The 18821-nt window shown below is 40.0% G+C and overlaps 1 protein-coding gene across 5 annotated transcripts in view; it reads right to left on the bottom strand.

The window, feature by feature from the left end:
* Positions 1-18821, bottom strand: part of HIVEP1 (HIVEP zinc finger 1) — a 110057-nt gene that overhangs the window by 23751 nt on the left and 67485 nt on the right. For 3 of the 5 annotated variants that reach the window (XM_052697741.1, XM_052697740.1, XM_052697742.1), the window contains one exon: positions 606-6541. In XM_052697741.1, coding sequence (XP_052553701.1) covers positions 606-6541 — 5936 coding nt within the window. Of the gene's footprint in view, positions 1-605; positions 6542-15321; positions 15350-18821 lie in introns of those variants that run through there. The other 2 variants (XM_052697744.1, XM_052697743.1) reach the window with 2 other exon arrangements.

Raw genomic sequence — 18821 nt, 5'->3', positions numbered from 1 at the left:
AAGAAGTTGTCAGTATTTAAATGGAAGCTGCAATTCTGTTTTAAACTTCATTATTTTTGGCATTATTTCACACTGTCAACTAACCTAGGTGGGAGAAAGGGAAGTGGTACACTGTTCCTCCCACACTAAATGATCAGCAGTGGTGAAAAATATCTTTACTACGTATCCATGGACACCTGTTCACTCTAAGCACACTCTTATAACAGAAAATACCAGCAGATTTTTAAGGCAAAATATGCAATTATGATCTGAAATTGACCTGTTTTAAGTTGTGAGTGTTTAAAAAAATACTTGTACCGGAACTACTTTTGTTATATCCTTTGTACTTAAAAAATAGCCAAACGCATTTCTGCGATAATAAATACTTCAAATACAGATTTAAATCCAGGAACTAATTTCCATGAAAAGAGATAAATGTTTATGAAGAGGTTTCTTAATGGAATTAGTTTGGATCTCTTTAGCGGTTTGATCCAGCGTAACAGAAATAAATAAGCACATATATTATACATGTCAGGCATATTGCATTCTCCAAACTATGAAGCAGCATGATTTCCAAAGCAAATCCTCTGTAAATGATAAATATACATCAGGCATAGATTAAGTACCTTGGTTAAGCTGTTCTTCCACTTGCTTGAATAGACCAGTATATCCGACCTGGGATGAGTAGTTCTTGCTTGGGTGTACAGCGGTTTTTCCACTTTCTGTTTTGAGTTGAGGAGAGAAAGAGCTACCTTTGTTGACAAACCTAGTGGATTGGGATTGCTGGGACTAATGGTCCACGTAGAATAGGCTGAAATCTTCTGATCATTTTGCAGCAGGTGTAGTGGTTTCCTCTTCAAGAGATAACACCAGGTAAAACTTGTTGAGGTCTTGAGGCTTGGAAATGACAACCTCTGCATTTCTCCTGCATTCATCACAGCTAGTGTAGTCAGTAGCTTTGCTTGGCCCTGGCTATTAATTAGCTCACTCTCATGACTATTGCCTGGGGACCTTCTTTCTTGACTGCTGCTTACTGCCTTTCCAACAGAACTCTGACTACTCACTGGAGATGGTTCAGATGGTTTTCTAACTACAAACACCGGTGATGCTGAAGACTTAAGGTCTTCTGATTCTGATGATTCCTTCGGAGTTTCTGAAACACTAGTTTCAGATGAATGACGATTAGGCAACAGCAGGTCTGAAGTACTGGCTTTGCTGCTTTTTTCATGCTGTGCAACACCATCAGGATCTAAGAGGTGATTTTCCAGAGGTTCTGTGGTGCAAACCTGTCTCACCAAAACAGGTTTCTTTTGCTTACCAATAGGGTCATTAGATCGAACATTCAGTGGATGCAGTGGCCCAGCTTCTGTCATGCATGCAGCTCCACTTTCATCTTTAACACGTTTCTGCTGTTTTTCCATGGCAATATCCAAACTGTTGGCCGGGGAAAGCATTCGTTTACTTGAAGCCGTAGCTTCTTGTTGAGGGAAGAGTCCACTCACTGGCACTTTCTGAATAATATTCAAAGAGCTTGACAAAGGTGAGTTTCTGGTTCCACTTTCTGGTAGCGGATTTTCAAATTCAAATGAATTTGGCAAAGTCCTCTTATGATCTTTGTGAGATTTTGGCAGCTGAGCTTTGCCTTCAAGTGTTGGCAATGTCACAGCAGTTGTTTTGCAAGCGGATTGGCTTACCTGATCCTGAGTCACTAAAATGTGAGGAAGGGGTGTAACAGTTGCAAAGCCATACGATGGCATGCTACTGTGAATACGGACAGGAACTACAAAAGGAGGCATCTGATGCAACTGACTGCTGCAGTTGTTAGGGATAATCTGTTTTAGAGGAGGCACAGAGTACGGGTTAGACATACTGTCGGATAGTTTAGCCTGCAGCTCAAAAGAGGGCATGTTCTGGTCCACCCCAACGTGACTTGAGACGGACTGACTTGATAGATTATTTTTTAGCAATTTTGAAGAGTATGGCTGACTTATATGTAATGTTTTAACTTGGAGCTGATATTTTGGAGCAAAGCAATCTCTCTTCTCATCAGGATGACAAGACAGTGTGTTCGTATTCACTTGTCCCCCTTGGGCTGATTTTTTGGTAGAGGCCTGGGAAAGCTGATGCATTGAAGATGTTTGTCCTTGATTATTCAAAACATGATCTAGAGGCTGCTGAACTAAAGACATATTACCTGGATTGCAATTTTGAATTGCTGAGTGAGGCCTTGAGTGTGTTTGAGAATGCTGAGTACTTGAAGGAAACTTCACCAAGGATTTGCTGGAGGTCTGCAGCCTGTGAAATGGCACATCAGTAGCATGGGCTGTCTGAAAAGAAGAAGTTGATTTAACTGGATGACTTTCTGGAGCAATATTTAAAGATATTTGTCTTACAAATGGCCCCCTCCTTCTTTCTAGCAGAGGCACATGTCCAGTAACCCCATTTCCAGATGACAGTTTTGGAGCAGCTGTCTCTGCGAGTGAGGCAGGTTTTGATGGAGATATGTTTCCACAATCAAAAGACTTACTCCTGTAGTCTACCTCCATTGAGGGCTGTGTGCAGCTGATCTGCTCTGATGCAGCACGCCTCATTTCCCTATAGTGAGGGCCAGGCACGCCCAGAATGTGAGAGCCAGCAGGAATCATAAGGAATTCTGCTGACTTATTAGCAAGCTCTGTTTTGGAAGGATTGTCCACCTTTGAAATTTCGTCTTTATCGAGTGAAGCTGAAAAACTGGAAGCATGAGACAAACTACTTTCTCGACTCAGACTTCTCGAAAGTGTGGAGTCAACACTGGATTCAGCAGATGAATGCTCCATTTCAGCCAAGCGAATTCTTTTCTTCTTTGGTGGGAGTTTTTCTGTCGGCAATTTAGACAGTGTTTCACTGCGCTGTGGCCAGTTAAATCTTTCTGTCTTTTCTTGATCGCTGCATTGGTTTTCTTGGTCCCTGTCTGGTTCTTCTGTGACCAGTATTTCAGGAACCTGGATGTTATGCTGGCGAACGAGTCTTGATGGCTGCACTGGGATGCTTCTCTCATTAGAAACTATTTGGCTTCCCTGCACTTCCCCTCTAGCTGCTTCCGATGACAGTGGCTGATGATGCTGGGAAGTAGTCAGATGCGAGTGTCTATCCTCTTGGACTGCAAGTGCGTTCAAAGAGAGGTGTTTTGCAAGCTTGTTGGGCTCTTGAAATGAAACTGGTGATACTCTTTCAAAGGATTCAGATTTCTCGAACGAGCTATTTCTGCTCAGTGAATTGGTGTGCTGTATTACTGAAATGCCAGTCCCTTGCCTTTTCAATTCCACCTTTTCTTGCATAACTGAACTTGTCTGCTTTTCAGCGAGCGGAGACATCTTTGTCTCGGCAGTCAGATCTGTGCCTTGAGCCACAAGCTGAATCTGTGAACTTTGAAGTAAAAGGCTACTTGGCTGTTGTGAACCTAGTACTGTTGCACTGTGTTTTGACAGACTGGAAGAATTTGCTGGCTTACTTTGGCTTTCAGCATTCTTTGATGGCATACTTGTGTCATTCTGCTGTGGGTCATCATCATCTCCGACACTTTTCATTTTTCTTCTTTTCCTTATTTGGGGCGTCTGTTCCCAGACACCAGTTGAAGTAGTGACTCTGTAGTGCAGAATTTGAGGCTGTGTACTATTTGGAACAGTTTTATGCTCAGGCTCTCGAATTGCTGCTTTCGTTTTAGGTCCGTGCAACTCTGAGCAGTAAAATTTCTTGTGGTTTTCAAAATTTTCCAGTTTTCTATACCTGTTTCTGCAGGTTTCGCACTCAAACATTGTTCCTCGTACCTGAGGGGTCTTCTTTGTTTTTTCTAAACTTGGTGCCTGCGCCAGGGACTTGCTTCTCTGCAATAAAGAGTCGTTTGATAAATTACATCCCAGATAACCTTCTTCTACAGATCGGGCTGGTCCAAGAACTTGGCTTTCACCAGTAGAAGAATCTTCTATTGCTGCCTGTCTAACAAGAGTCCGAGGATGTCCACCCTGGTTCAGTGGAGCAGCAGGTCCAGATACAAAAACATCATCGTATAAAGAACCAATTTTATCATCAAATGACTGACTTCCTCGAAGTGGATGAGATGGTGGTATTACATTTGGAGGTACTGCTGAATAACTGGTAGTAGGCATGGAATTACTCCGTGTAATAGGCAAACAGTCAAGAGATGGTACAGAGAGAAGAAAAACTTGCTTCGATTTTTCAGTGGGTGTGAAAGGAGACTTTGGTATATCAGAGCTCGAACTAGTTCTTCTTCCCATGGGCTTTAAATCAAACTGGAAAGAATCCTTAAATATGTAGGATTTCGGTGAATCTATACTTCCTCTTCTTGAAAGAGACGTTCTTCTTGGTTTCACGCTATCTAACTGTTTGTCATCCACAACGGCTTCATTATCAGAAATCAACTTTGAGATACGTTCCTCGAGGGTTTTTGTTGCCATGGGAGGTCGCATTTGGCCAGAAAGAATCAAATTTTTCTCAGCACAAACAGTTTGCACCATTGATGCCACCACTCCACTTGTTCGCGGCGCAGAAGCCAAACTCTTATTTGAGTCCTTCTCAGAGGTCAGCAGTCCTCTTACGAAAGGAGCTGGTGGGCTCATTGTTTGATCAGCACTTTCAGAACGAGAGAAATAACCAGAATCAGTACTACCTAAACTTCTAGGGCTCAGAAGACATTTTCCTTGCTGGTCTTGGGAACAATCTGTTGCCTGCTGTCTCTGAAGCTGAGCATGCACTGCTCCTACTGCAGATCCCAGCTGCTCCTCTAATGAGCCCATTTCTGTTTTCTGATGTTGCTTTACGTGACTGTCTTTGAGTGATGCTGTATGTGTTAAATTTGACTGAAGGTCTGTTGCTTTAAAATCTCCTTTTCTCTGTGTTGCTGCAAGCTCAGGTGTTGGGTCTTTTACTTTGGGGCTGTCAGCCCTTAATGGAGAAACACTTACAGGGTGAACTACTACTTTTGGCAAAGCTGCCCTTACTTGAGGTTCTGTATCGTGTAATGAAGAATCACCTGGTATGCAGTCTGGATTGCTTAGTGGAATAGGGCTTTCTTTCTGTAACGTTTCTGCACTTGAAATGACTTTCACTATTTGTGCAGGTTCCAGTTCCTGATCGTCTTGTCTTTCATCAGCAGTACCTTCATCTTCACTTTCACCACTTTCTTCTACATCTGAATTAATGCTAAGTGCTTTGTCTGAGTCATGGGATAAGAAGAGACCAGCAGATTCCGGTTGTAGGACAAGTCCAAGTTTGATAGCATGTGCATGAGATTTTTTGTGCTTGTACAGATTGCTTTTGGTTTTAAATGAAAATCCACATGTCACACAAGGATAAGGTCGTTCTCCAGTATGGGATCGGATGTGCTTTTGGAGAACACTGGGCTTGGCACAGGCCCGATTGCAATACTCACAGACATACTTCCCTAGCTTTTTAGGCTTCTGGTCTTTCAGGAGGTTACATATTTGTTCTACACCATGGTTTACAACTGATGCTATCTGGGCTGAATTATACACGGGACCTATAGACAAATGTGTTGAACTAGATGTGTTAATTGACAAAGGTGAAGATGAACTTGTTACTAACTGGTTTTGAGGAAAAACCTGAGTTACTGTGGAAGATGAAGTGTGAATGCCAGATGAAGTTACTGCTATGCTGTATATCTGCTGGAGCTTGGGGTTTTCTTGGCTCTGCTGTTGCACCACAGATCCAGTGAAACTTGGACACACAACAACCTGGTGATTTTGTTGACTGGTTTTAGTAACAAGATCCTGCGAAGGAGAAATGGTGTGGACCTGTGCTTGTCCGCTCTTGGCTGCTGTTGCTACATGCATGTTGTTTAATGTACATGGGAAATAACGAGGTCCAGCAGCAAACTCATTCTGTGACAAAGCAGACTGATTCTGGATGCTCACTGTATTGGACACGAGACTAGCAGAGGTGCTTACAGTTTTATTTGGTCTCAGTTTCTCTACCTGCATTCCGTAAGGGGGACACTCTTGTGCTAAGGTGTTCAGTTCAGGCTCCATAGCTTTTAATAAGACATCAAAAGCAGTACGTGTACATGGGGATGATGTACTACCATCAGCAAAAGTAATACATTCATTACTGTCAGTCTTTGTTTTACTTGATAAGGACTTGGAGAGAGACTTCTTCTCTGGCAAGCTTAGCTGGTTCACATCAGAATCCTCCACTGCCTTCTTATTCAAGTCTAAGGACTGATGTGTTGATGAAAGCTTTGTCCGCATTGGTATCTCAGATTTGGTTTCAGTGCTTATCTCGCTACTAAGCACTCCCCCATTTTGTTTGGTGCACTGATTTCCATTTTCCACAGGTAAGTGATCTTGTGCTGTGGCATGTTCTGAGGCATCCTGAAGAACTTTCAGAGGTGAAGGGTCTATATTTTGTTTAACCTTGGCTTCCGTAGGGTTTCTCAAAGGCGATTTTGGTATTTTTTTTAGATGGTTTTCAGTCACGATTTTTTTTCTTTTCACACCCTTAATTGTATCTTGGTTTCCTCTAGTACCAGAATCTGTGATTTCTGTTAAAACACAAAGAGAGTAAGAAAGAATATTAAAATGGAATAATGCAGTCATATTTTTATTTATACCATTTTATCATCTCTAAACTTTAACTGTAAGAGCAGTTCACAGAGAAAGCTCTGGGGCAACAGGACTGTCCAAATATCCTGCCTCCAATATTTCTGTAATTGTAAATGTATCTTACCAAAGGTCTATTTTGTTTTCATCTAGCAAGTGTAATGTTTATTGATGTTACAAGACATTACAAACGTAATACACTATAGGATAGGCTTCAAAAATATATATAAAAGAAAGGCTACTGAAAGAATATTTTTGTATTCATAGCAATTCTTTTTCAGATGAAGTAAAAAGAAATCTCTCTTCCGCACTTGCTCAAAAATTGAAACCACTGCAGAAGGAAAATGAAGAACCAAGACACAGATCCATTTTCATGTTGTATTTGTCACCTTTTCTGTCTATATGTCGCACTACTCAAGGACTGCAGACATGTTCCTTGTCGTTATATTTGTAAGTAGATTTATCATGGAAATGACACAAACCACCCACACCATCTGTCAGATACTGTATTTCAGACCTCCAGTTACTGAACTTCCAATAGCATTTCAGATGAGCAACTACGGCAGATAAATAAAATCAGTCACACTTCAATGATTTTCTATTTGTGCATCATGAAACAAAATAAACTAAATTTGAATTATTTCATTACTTGCTACACTTGTTGCTGATCTTAAGCAGGTATGCACAAGGGGCTTCAGGAATGTAGCCAAGAGCAAACAGTTTGAAATATTATTCAGCAGAATGACTTGTAGCTAGTAGATGTACTTCTAAAGAGCCCAACCTCCCTGTAACAAAAAATACACTTAGACTCAATTTCAGATTTGATTTTTATGAACTTGTTTTTCACTAGCTACCTGGCATTACAATATACCTCTAAGTATGATGCTGCTAAGATAAACAATCTGCCAGTTGATTATGTTTAACCTACTTCCCAGCATACAAACACTTCATCAGAGCCACTGCCTTAGCTAGCATCACTGGCAGTTACTGCAGAAAAAGCTAAATATTAAATGGGTACAAATCCATTTTATCCAATTTTTGTAACTGGTTGTTAGCTAAAAAACATATTTGTCTGATTGCCAGAGTTCAATGCAAAGTAAGGATCTGATGTGACAAGAAGTCTGATACCTCTGAAATATTCAGCTGCACACACACTTTGGGAAGCAGTACTAACTCCATGTAGCATGGTTACCTGCACACGGAGGTACTCAGGTACAGAGGTTTACGTACTCTCCTAGGTAAGAAAAGCCTTACGACTACATACAAGTGGACAGATTCTCAGTTAACTTCTCAAGCAGATTCATGGAGAAAACTCAAATTTCCCAGTACCAATCCACCCTACAACTCCCCTTCAGTGGCACGGAGTATCCTGTATCCTCTAGCAGAAACACCAGCTGGCTTCAATACATGGTGGGAGGAAAGCCAACACACAATGTGCATCTGACAAGATATACTGGTGCTGATGAATCCAGCATGAAATTCCAGCTCCATTTAAAGGAAATTCAGGCAATGTCTAAAGCCTGTCTAGGAATGAGAAAAGAAAGTGACCAGTGAGAAAAGAAGGATAAGAAGATGACATGACTACATGGTGCAAAAACATAACCCGACTGGACTGTGTGCTAAGGCCAGGGCTTGAGAAGCCCAAAATCTTGTTTTCAACTCATTGCCAACTTAACATACACATACATTCAGGTAGAGCAAATGGCTATTGAGACCATTTCCCAGCAAACAGAATGATTAATGAATAAACATCATACGTAATGCAATGCACATGTGAAAGTCCTGTGGAACCTGACCTGCTGCTATCCCAGCCCTACAAGAGGAAATTTCACCGTGAAGAGTGAGACAGGGCTTTGTCACATTCTGCCATCATGGAACAGAGGTGCTAGAATCCCTCTCTAGAAATACTACCTCTGAAATTCCGGCTGTGAGGAATTCATGCTCATCTTGTGCACACAGGAAGAAATTTCTGCACCGACTGCTCATTTAACCACTAAATGAACTTTGCAGTTATTGCTTTAGCACCAGAACTTATGCGTATTAGTCTGGATTTAGCAAATTCAAAGCACAGCTGTCTTCCATCACAATGTTTTGTACTTTCCACCACTTCCCAACTAAATGTGTGTCTTACACTAATATTATTAGTGGCAATTTCTTTAAAATTGGTGAGAGTCTACTGCATCTGTTTTTTACAATAACAACAAAACCAATTTCACATGAATCAGAGAGAAAGCATCAAGATAATTATATAAAAAGGTGCTTTTAGCCATGGCTTGGTGATCTCTTAGAAGCATGACCGCATGAATTGACTGTAAGTAAATTGGTTCCTTTTATGCACACGCTGCAGCTTTTTATCCTGTCACACTCACGCCCCCACAGCCATCATCACACTGCTGGTGGTGGTGCTGGACTGAGCACTTGGGGAAAAGCTGGGTGGATTACATATGACTAGGAAGACAAAAGTGCCACCAACAGCAAGCATCCAGGCAGACATACGCAGAGATACCAAGGTGTTTTATAATGAAATAACTGAACAATCAAATGATGTGCTTCTCCTCAGTGCCTCAGGCTGTTAAACAGCTATCATGCCTGGGCATCAGTGCTACAGTCAGTGCTGCAGAGGAAAAAGCACACTTTACAAGCAGCACAACAGAGAACTGGAAGCCAACAGCATGGCTGAAGGATGTGGTGTGGCTTGAAAAAGCCTTAAAAACAGTATTAAAAAACAAAATTAAGCAATTAAAAACATGAGTCATTATGAAAATAACACCAGCATTTTCTATAACCTATTTACTGCTTTACTTAAAAAAAAAAAAAAAAGTATCATTCAATCATGCAAACTCATAAAAATTATTCAAAAAAGAAACAAAAAAAAAATACAGGAAAAGGCAAGTTATGCATTACATATAGTAATATTCACTTATTTTAGTCTTCATAAATTCATAACTCTGCTCTGTCTAGAACGGTCAAATTCCAGTCTACGGAAATGATGAGAATTAGTTTCTTATTTCTACATCTTTTGCAATTCTAGAGATGGGGTCTCATCTTTACTTCATTATGTCTGTCCATAAAATCCTGTTAAATATACTTTCTTTACAATGGCTTTGCAAAGCTTAATGATAATACAAGCACTGTGCTGAACTTTACTCCTTGATAGCTTAGAAATACTTACTGTTAAAGGAAATACTCTCTTCATGTTTGCTAGCAATCAAATTTCTAGCATATTTAAAAAAAAACAAAAACAAAAACACAAAAGGAACACCTGACAACATATTTTCACCTATTTTTAACGTTTTGTTCCTTGTAAGCCTTCTTTTTGTATTCCCCATTTAAGCTGAAGACATTCCATTATGCACTTGTTAACCTGCAGCTAAATGGCTGTAGAAAGATCAGCTGCATCAGTATTTCTACAGGAGATAAAAGCAGTGGCACAAAGCACGGGTCCCAGAATGCTGACCCTTCCTGTGCCTTTGGGAGCCACAGGAGGCTGATACCTTGCCAGGGTCACAAACCAACAAGGTGAAACTCAACAAAGGGAATGCAAAACAACCCGATGTGAAAGGGGTTTGAGGGGAAGCGGATTTCCTTTTCTTACTCTTTCCCACTCCACTCTGCTCGCCTCCCCGTTCACTCACAAAGCCTTTCACCTGGTGGTGAAGCTGCTACAGCAATTCTTCTTTTTAGGTGGTGAAGTGGTTTTGTTGCCAAGTGCTGTCACTTCAGTCAGATGTCTAAAATGCATCTTATTCATGTCATCAAATAGGATCAGGTCACCCAGTCTAAGAGGAGAGGTAACAGTGCCATTATGCATAACATATCACTTTTCAGATACCAGAGCATCTCTTTCTTGTGCTATCTGGTTCTGCTTTGTTCTGCTTTGCTCTCAGGACTCTCTTAATTATTTTGCTTCAATATCACTTCTGCACTCAAAATATTCCATATTTCTAAACATGACTTTGTTCATCTATAATTTCTTTACTGAACCTGGCTCTGTGCACAGGAAATAGAGCAAAAGAACACAAGTGTGATGGTGTCGATAGCAATTTAGAGAAGTAACTCATGCAGCAAATAAAGGAGGGGTATAATAAAGATCTGAGTTTTTCTTCTCTAGCATTCGCTGGTGAAGTAGGCATTGTCTTGACAAAATGATCTCAATGGATTTGTTTAAGCAGCTTTCAAAACTGCCTGTCTCAAAGCCTGTAAGTTATTATAACACCCACTCTCTTTCTTTCCCTTCCAGTAGAGTTCTGTGCTTGTACTTGAAGAACTGAAGCAAACCACCAAACTCCCTTTTTTCCCCACCAGAACACTGTGAAGCATTTAGCCAGCAACCACTACATATCCCTACAGTCCAATGAATGGCACAATTTCCATCCCCTTTTGTGTTTACTTAATATTGCAGAATTCTTCAAATCACTGCACACAAAGATTTTCAACATATGTACCTAAATCTCAGAGCCTAAACCTGAACTTCAGCTCCCGGAAGCAAAATCAACGTGTTCAGAATGTGTTTAAGTATTAATGAATTAATATTGTATCTTAAACACACAGCCAAAAGGTTACAGACAATTAATAACAGTAGAAATTCAAAGATGGAAGGCTCTTCAAAAGAGAGAGGCTGGAACTGAGGATCTTATTCTGATTAAAGCTAAGCTTCCCAGTGCTTTAAAATATTCAAAGTATTCTTGTATTTGACATCTGATGCTTATTTAATTTTGAGTTCAGTGAAACCATTGCAAAGCAGCCATAAATCACCCCACTGGGCCTGTTTCCATGAATAAGTAAAAGAACATGATTATGAGATAAAGAAATAAGTCTAACCAGCAAATTTAAGGCCACCAGAACTTACATTAAACGCAGCAGGGCATAACTAAGCTTTCATTATTATTTTTTCTTATTATTATTAAATGACCTCTTTAGCTTCATGCAAGCTAAGTACTGCCACAAGTATTTTTCCTGAAATTACAGTTTGTCCGAAGTGTTTAAAAAAAAAAAACCCCAAAACACAACGTGATTACATGTACTGCACACATAACTATAAAAACATTCTCAGTCAACAGTAAAACATGAACAAGCCTGGCACAATGCTTAATTTTAAGCACAGAGAGGATCTTAGAGTCAAGTTTAAGATGGATCACAGTTGTACTTCAGATGCACTTCATACTTTTGGGGACAGTCACAGGGAAGTTACCATTTTAGAGAGCAGGGTGCAAGTCAATGAACTTGGGGCACTCAACAGTGACATCTGCAAATCTGCCAGTAGGTTTAACATATGATAAAGTGCTTTTATGGCTGGGAACATCAGTTCAAGCATATACAGAGCAGAGTCTCATTTATTCTGTATGTAAATCATAATTTGACATTAATTCATTTTTAAAAAGGGGGAGGAGAGCTGACATTCAAACACTAAAGTAGTCTGATAGGGATTGGATCAAAGGTTAATCCATGCTGATGGCTGTCCTTTTGTTCACATCAGCAAATACTGGATCATTCCATACAGGGCAGATAGGTAAAAGTGAGTTTATAGTTTTGTACTGTTTATAAATACATGATTCTTTTTCTTGGTATTTTTAAGAGACAACACTAAGCTCTGGGTTGAATTGTGGCCCACCAAAGGTATTACACTGGCCCTCAGCAAGGAAAAGGTTTCCCAGTCTTCTTTTAAAAGCCATTTCAATCCATGCAGAAGTAAGTCTTTCATTATCATATTTTTCCTTTGTTAACTGAAATAGTGAACATCCTGCCAACGTAAGATTCAAGGAAGATGCAGCTATGCTAATATGGCATCAGCAGTCATTGGAATAGTTCCCTTAAGCACAGTGACAGTATTAATTTCTGAAAAGTCACATTAAATTTTATTGCTCCTTTCCATCACAGACTGATGAACTTACAATATTTGCATCTCAAGTTACACCAACAAACCTAGTGCCTCTACCACTAAAATTTCCTCAAAATTACAAGCTAGTATTTCAGAAGATAATTCAGGTGGGAAGGGACCTCAACTGGTCCAGCTTCTCGCTCAAAGCAAGGCCAGCTCTAAGAGCCAGCTGGGTTGTCAGGGCTTTGTCCAGCTGGATCCTGGAAATCTCCAAGGACAGAGCTAGCACAACATCTGAGAGTAACCTTCAATTGCTTGGGAGAAAAAGTCAGTGATTTTCCATGAAACACTCACAGTGTTGGCTACCAAAAGTAGGCAACAGTTAAGAACAGGAAAATATTGTTTAACAATGTTTAGCATAAACTGCAGCATTTCAACTATCCAATCTACTGTTCCCAATAATCCCATATTAATATACAACATTAATATAGAATACTAACTATATTAATATTTAATATCAACACATGATCAATGATGTTAACACAGAATTAATTATATTAATATAATATAATAAGCAAATTGTAACTTTGAAGATAACATTAGAGAAAGGGAGACCCTTTTCTCACCTTGGAGTAACATCTTCCTGAAATACAAGGCCTGCAACACTTTAAAATTCCATGAAGGATAAAAGAGCTGCGGTGGGAGTGATGAAAGAACTGACCATATCTAAGTTACAGAGACACAAATGTTCCACTGGGTAACCAAAAACATAAGCATTTCTTCCATGAAAATCAAGAACACATACCAACTGAGCAAAGTAAAGTGAGTGACAGGTTTAAACGTGCAGCCACAGAGGAAGGTGTACTGTGGGCTGCTCTGCACACAGTAAATAAAACACTGTGCAACCATTAGCAAGTGCGGAGTGGATTAGGTTTAGGCATTGAGCAATAATACCTCAGCACAAAGAAAGCAGGACACCTTTGCCTCAGGCACACAACTTGGACTTATCAGGAAGCTCTGCTGTGATATAGTTTCATCCAGCCTGAGAGCCTGCCAACTTTTTTTTTCCCCCCCTTGGGATAGGTAGAGAGTAAATGACATGCTGCAATCCAGGGCTGCCTGCAGGACAGCATCTTTTCAAGTCCTGTGGCTACTCACATCAAGTAAGGCTTGACAGAGGCAGATCTCAGGGGTAAGGACTCTATACTAATGACACCAAGACCATCTTCAAAACTTTTGTGCAATTAACTTCTTGGCTTGGGTGAAGAAAATCAACAACCAGTATATATGCTGGATATTAGGAAAGAAAGAACAGTAATACATTTGAATAGGCTGCCCAGGGAGGTGGTCACCATCCCTGGGAGTGTTTGAGAAACATGTGAATGGGGCCCTGAGGGGCACAGGTCAGTGGTCGTGACAGTGATAGGTTGACAGTTGGACTAGATGATCTTAGTGGTTTTTTCCAACCTTAATGTTCTATAATATTGGAAAGAGTCCAGCAGAGGGTCACCAAGGTGATGAAGGGACCGGAGCACCTCTCCTAAGAGGAAAACCATCAAGAACAAATAGAAATAAACATCTGATCACTGAGGTAACACAAGAGCTTCAGCTGAGAAAGGCCAGCTTCCATACAGGAACAGGAATGAAATGTATCAGTGCATCTGCACTGACCTGACTGACCAGTCACCAAAGTGAAAGCACATCATTTTTCTCCTTAAAAAAGTTAATTTCCTGCCCAGCATGAAACACAGTACATTAAACCTGGTATCAGTCGAGATTTCCCAACATTATACATGTTAAGGGGAAAAAAAAGAAAAAGAGCAGAGACTGAATCACTGTGAAATTTCACAAGACTCCAGCACTTCTTTGAAAGACAAACAAAAAGTAACACAGGAACAGCAATTGCCTACCATACAAGCAATGTTTACCGTGTAGCTATGCACACAAAATGTCAACACGTGAACACTCAAGAAGGGCATGCACTAGTTTTCATTTAAACATGCTGAAATAAAAAAAAATAAAAAAAATAGTTGATATTTCTAGCCCTATGGAGTTTATATACTGCTCTACATTTCAGCCATTTGACAACTGGACTAAGCTTCCTAAACAGAAGGGCTCTCAGACAAAGCCTAAGCAGAAGCCCGTATCACCCACTCATCCACAGAATAAAGATGTTTAAATATAACTAGCTGGAGAAAGTGTGTTAGAAATGGCTAGGGGATAGGTACATACAGGGGAATATGGAATTTCCCGAGGGACATACAAGAATCTTCTTAGAACATTATTCAATGTTATGAACAGCTTTACAAATAAATTATGTTAGCAATTTAAGGATTATCAGTTATTACTGATAAGATAGGTTTGGCTAATAAATCATTAGAGCAACTTCTACCCTAGCACATTAAGGCCATTAACACAGAATTACAGAGCAGCTCAAGAAACGACGACCAACGTACGGGTTATCAGCAAGCAGCCACAGTTAGCTGGTCAGCTGAGATATTGAATATAAACTCCCCAAACACGAGTCAGAAGGGGAAAAAACAGAAATGAAAGGAGCAAGATGTTAACTACACTGTCTTTGCGCACAATGATGTTCAAACAGAAAAATCTTCTTAGTCATATTCTATGCATTTCTTTGACATCATCTTCCATTTGAAAAACAGGGATCAAATGAAGAAATTTCCATATTGCCTATAGCAAATAAAACGCAACGGAGAGCAGCAAAGAGCTCAAATCTGACAACAGTACTATCTAAAAATACAGAAAAGAATAAGAGCTCTGGCAAAGTGAGTAGAAAAAACCTTACATAATGGACCCTTCTTCTAGAGCTAAATGGTGTTGTGGACAAAAAAAGAAAAACAGGAATAGTTGATTTGCTGGAAATGTGGAAACCAGGAATGTCCCTACCATGGAAGCTCATTCTTCTGTGCCAAAAGTGGGAAGGATGATCTTCCTTCCAGGGAGTGTTTGCTTTGGAGGTCTTCAATGGTCAATTGAACTGCTCACAGCTCTTTCCCTATCCTGTCTTGTCCTTTTCCACAGATGTGAGAGGGTAAAAAGAAAATATGCACATGTACACAAACTTCTAGGAGATACCTATGAAAGACTCCTATATCAAGTCAGCCTATAGCATATAGCTACCAAAAAGGGATATACTGTATCTAATTCACTATTCATTTATATGTTGTATTTTTCCTTTAGAACAAGACCGAAGGAAATTATCAACTCCGTGAACTGAAGGATTATCTGGAAAGTACCAAAAACACAGTCATTACTCATACATTAGAAAGACTACAAGGAAGCTAACAAGCAAAAAATTTTGCATTTCCACAGCTGGCTTGCTCCCAGTTCACACCAACTAAAATTAGCAACCCTAGAGCTAACAACACACACGTAGGTATGCCAAGGTTGGCCAGGCCAACCTAAAGATGGAAATGGTGTCTGTGTACATAGCTATTAATTTAACAGTATGCTGTACCTACGCTGCAAAAGCCTCTTCTCATTTTCTATCAGGAAGATTCTCTTTCGACGATTGTTTTTGAGTGATAATTTCTATAATGCCCCTTCGAAAATGATACTTGCAGGATGGAATTCCTCTTGCTGAAATATCACTCAAGAGATGTGCTACATTTGTGATGAAGAGTCAAAATACTATTACTTCAACAGCACGTTAACATTTTAACACCCTGCAGCCTGCAAAGGATGAAAAGTTCAGTTTAAAACAGTAAGTCTGTTTGTCTGTCTGTCAAAACAATACCAGTTCTTGCTGCGTCTAGCACCAGCAGTGGACTTAACTGTGTAGATTTCAGCTGCTAGTAGTCTAAACTAAAAGTACTAACAAAACAAAGAATGAGAAATAACAGATAGACATTGACTCACAACCCAGGAGGATTACAGAAGCCAACAAACTCATTGGGTTAAGCTCATATTCTCATAATGTTCCTTAGTGTAAAGAACACGTAGACATCTCCATTTTTATCAGTTTTCCTGCACAGGCACCATGGGGACATTAGAATGTATTTAACTATTGAACACAGAGAGAAATGGGGATAAATGATATCAGAGACTACTTCTGCTCCCACAAAAGTCAGCAGAGTTTTCTCACTGTCCTTCCTGGGCACAAAACCATGAATGTGCCTGAAAGAACCTTTGAAGCCATCCTGGTTACTATTAACAGAATACAATATTCGCTTAATTTGCAACCATCAGAGATTTTAGGAATAGGTGGGACTTCATGAAAATGTGAGATCTTGTATTACATGAGTTACAGACATCAAGAGTTCCCCCATTTAGCCAATCACTGCTGTCTGAGCTGCTGTAAATATTTGAGGAAGATAATTCAGTCTTGATTTAAGACTTTACAGTTCAACGTACACAAAACAATTTAAATAAATTACCTCTCAGATACATGTATTGACATATTTTAATGGAGATATAAACACTATGAAATCAGACATCAAGTAAATGCACAACCGAATTGCATGAAATAGCATTGTTATCTGTCATTTTGAACACTTGGAAAGTAAAAGGCAGGTATGTAGGTAGCTCTGGTGTGCATCAACAGAAAAATAAAAAGGCCAGCAAAATCCTCTCACCAGCATTAAGCAGCAAACAGGACAGTGCTGTAACCTGCAACTTCTGAAGATAATGTGCTTCCATTTAGAGTAACGACATTTCTAGCCTGTGTGGTTGTTGAAGATAAGGACAGAAAGATGAGAAGAATAAATGTAACTTTGGATCTCAGTTATATTTCTTGTCCAAAATGTAAGGCTCAGTTTCGTACGAATACAAAATGGAAAGAAAATATGTGGGGCTAATGATAGTACAACAGTACAAAAGAAGAAAAATAAAATAAAAAAATCAGAAGTCTCACATGCTTACAAAGAAACATGAAAAATTCTGAAACATCTGTGGAGGAAGAGACCACTCTAAGACGCTAAATCAAAACGCTTGTTTACTGCCCCACTTCCAGATTTTATTACTATTTTACCCTATCCCCTTTTTATTCCGTGCCTGGTCCTGTATTACATATGGAGGTTGGCGGCTCTGCCTGAAATGGAGGGGTTGGAGCTTGATGATCCTTGAGGTCCCTTCCAACCGAAGCCATTCTACGATTCTGTGATTTCCCACTTCCCTGAATACTGGGATGAAAGAATACAACCCTGACCACAGCAGATAAACTGTGAGGCAGGGTACATCACTAGCATGCAGTGTTCCCACCTGCCTTTTGGCAGGGAGTGCGGCAGTGGCAGGAAGCAGGATAAGGAGTGCCTGCGGGGATGGGAGAGGAGGGAAGGGACCTGGCTGCTCCTTTGAGGCCAGATGGTAGGCCAATAAGAGTCAGCTGTAAGCTGGGACATGGCTACATAAAAAAGGCACTCAATCTTAAGATGTATGCAGCATTTTGATTAACTAGAGAGAACGCTGGTATATTTTTTAATCCTGTATTTGAAAGTCCCCTTGTAATTTTGTCAGTAACGCATCCATTTAACAAGAGGGATAAGGAAGGGTTTTGAAGGACTCAGAACACACAAAAATATGACTACAGTCCATCAGCAGCAGAACCTGCATTTCCGAACTAATCTCTCCTGCTTCTATTTACAATACCTCCCATAAATCTCAGTGCAGTACAATTTACTAGAAAAAAAACCCACAACATTCTAGTTAAAAAAAAAAAAGCAGATGGGCAAACAAGGTAAAGGGCATTTGATTTCAGTTGCCTCTCCTCCATGCCAATATGCTACTTTGAAGGGGCTGTAAGTGTGGGAGGAGAACATATGTGCAAGTAGATTGTGCATCTCAGAGAATGCTTGCTGCTGCTAAGCAATCTTTCTTTATCCTTTCCTTCCATGGTAGTTCAAATGTACATTTACACCATGAGTGGTTTCACACTCTAAGTGCGGTCATAAGCCAATAATTGGTGAATTTCATAGTCCTGTAAGCTGCTACTGAGTAAAGAACTGCTACACCAAATGCCAAGTCAGCCTGTTAAGGCTTGAGACTGACTAGCACCTATAAAAAGAGTGGACAGAGGCCTTGGGCACCTTCAAGACAGAAGCTGGAAGTATAGGATTTTCTGTTTGGTTGTTGCTGTTTTTTTTTTCCAACATCACCATAGAAATGGCTTGGACTTTGCTGGAGTCCAAACCATGGTTCTGGATGGTTGTATCTTGGTAGTTTCTCAGCAAATATAGGTAAGACCCTGCTGCCACACAAGCACTGATCAAAATTAAACAAATCTGATCTGTCAAGAATGTTTCTATGTCTAAAGATGCAAATGAAGAGAGTACTACTAACACTGAAGCACGAAGCCCCAGAAAGAGAACTGATTTGGGTAAAATTCCAAAACAACCTTAGGGAGAAAGTTGTGGTGACTCTGGAAGGGAACACTATAATCAAGACAGATC

The sequence above is a fragment of the Tympanuchus pallidicinctus genome, unplaced genomic scaffold, assembly GCF_026119805.1.
Source record: "Tympanuchus pallidicinctus isolate F22 unplaced genomic scaffold, pur_lepc_1.0 scaffold31, whole genome shotgun sequence".
NCBI classification, from domain to species: domain Eukaryota; kingdom Metazoa; phylum Chordata; class Aves; order Galliformes; family Phasianidae; genus Tympanuchus; species Tympanuchus pallidicinctus.
The sequence above is the reverse complement of the archived record's forward strand: the minus strand, read 5'-3'. Positions and strand labels throughout refer to the sequence as shown.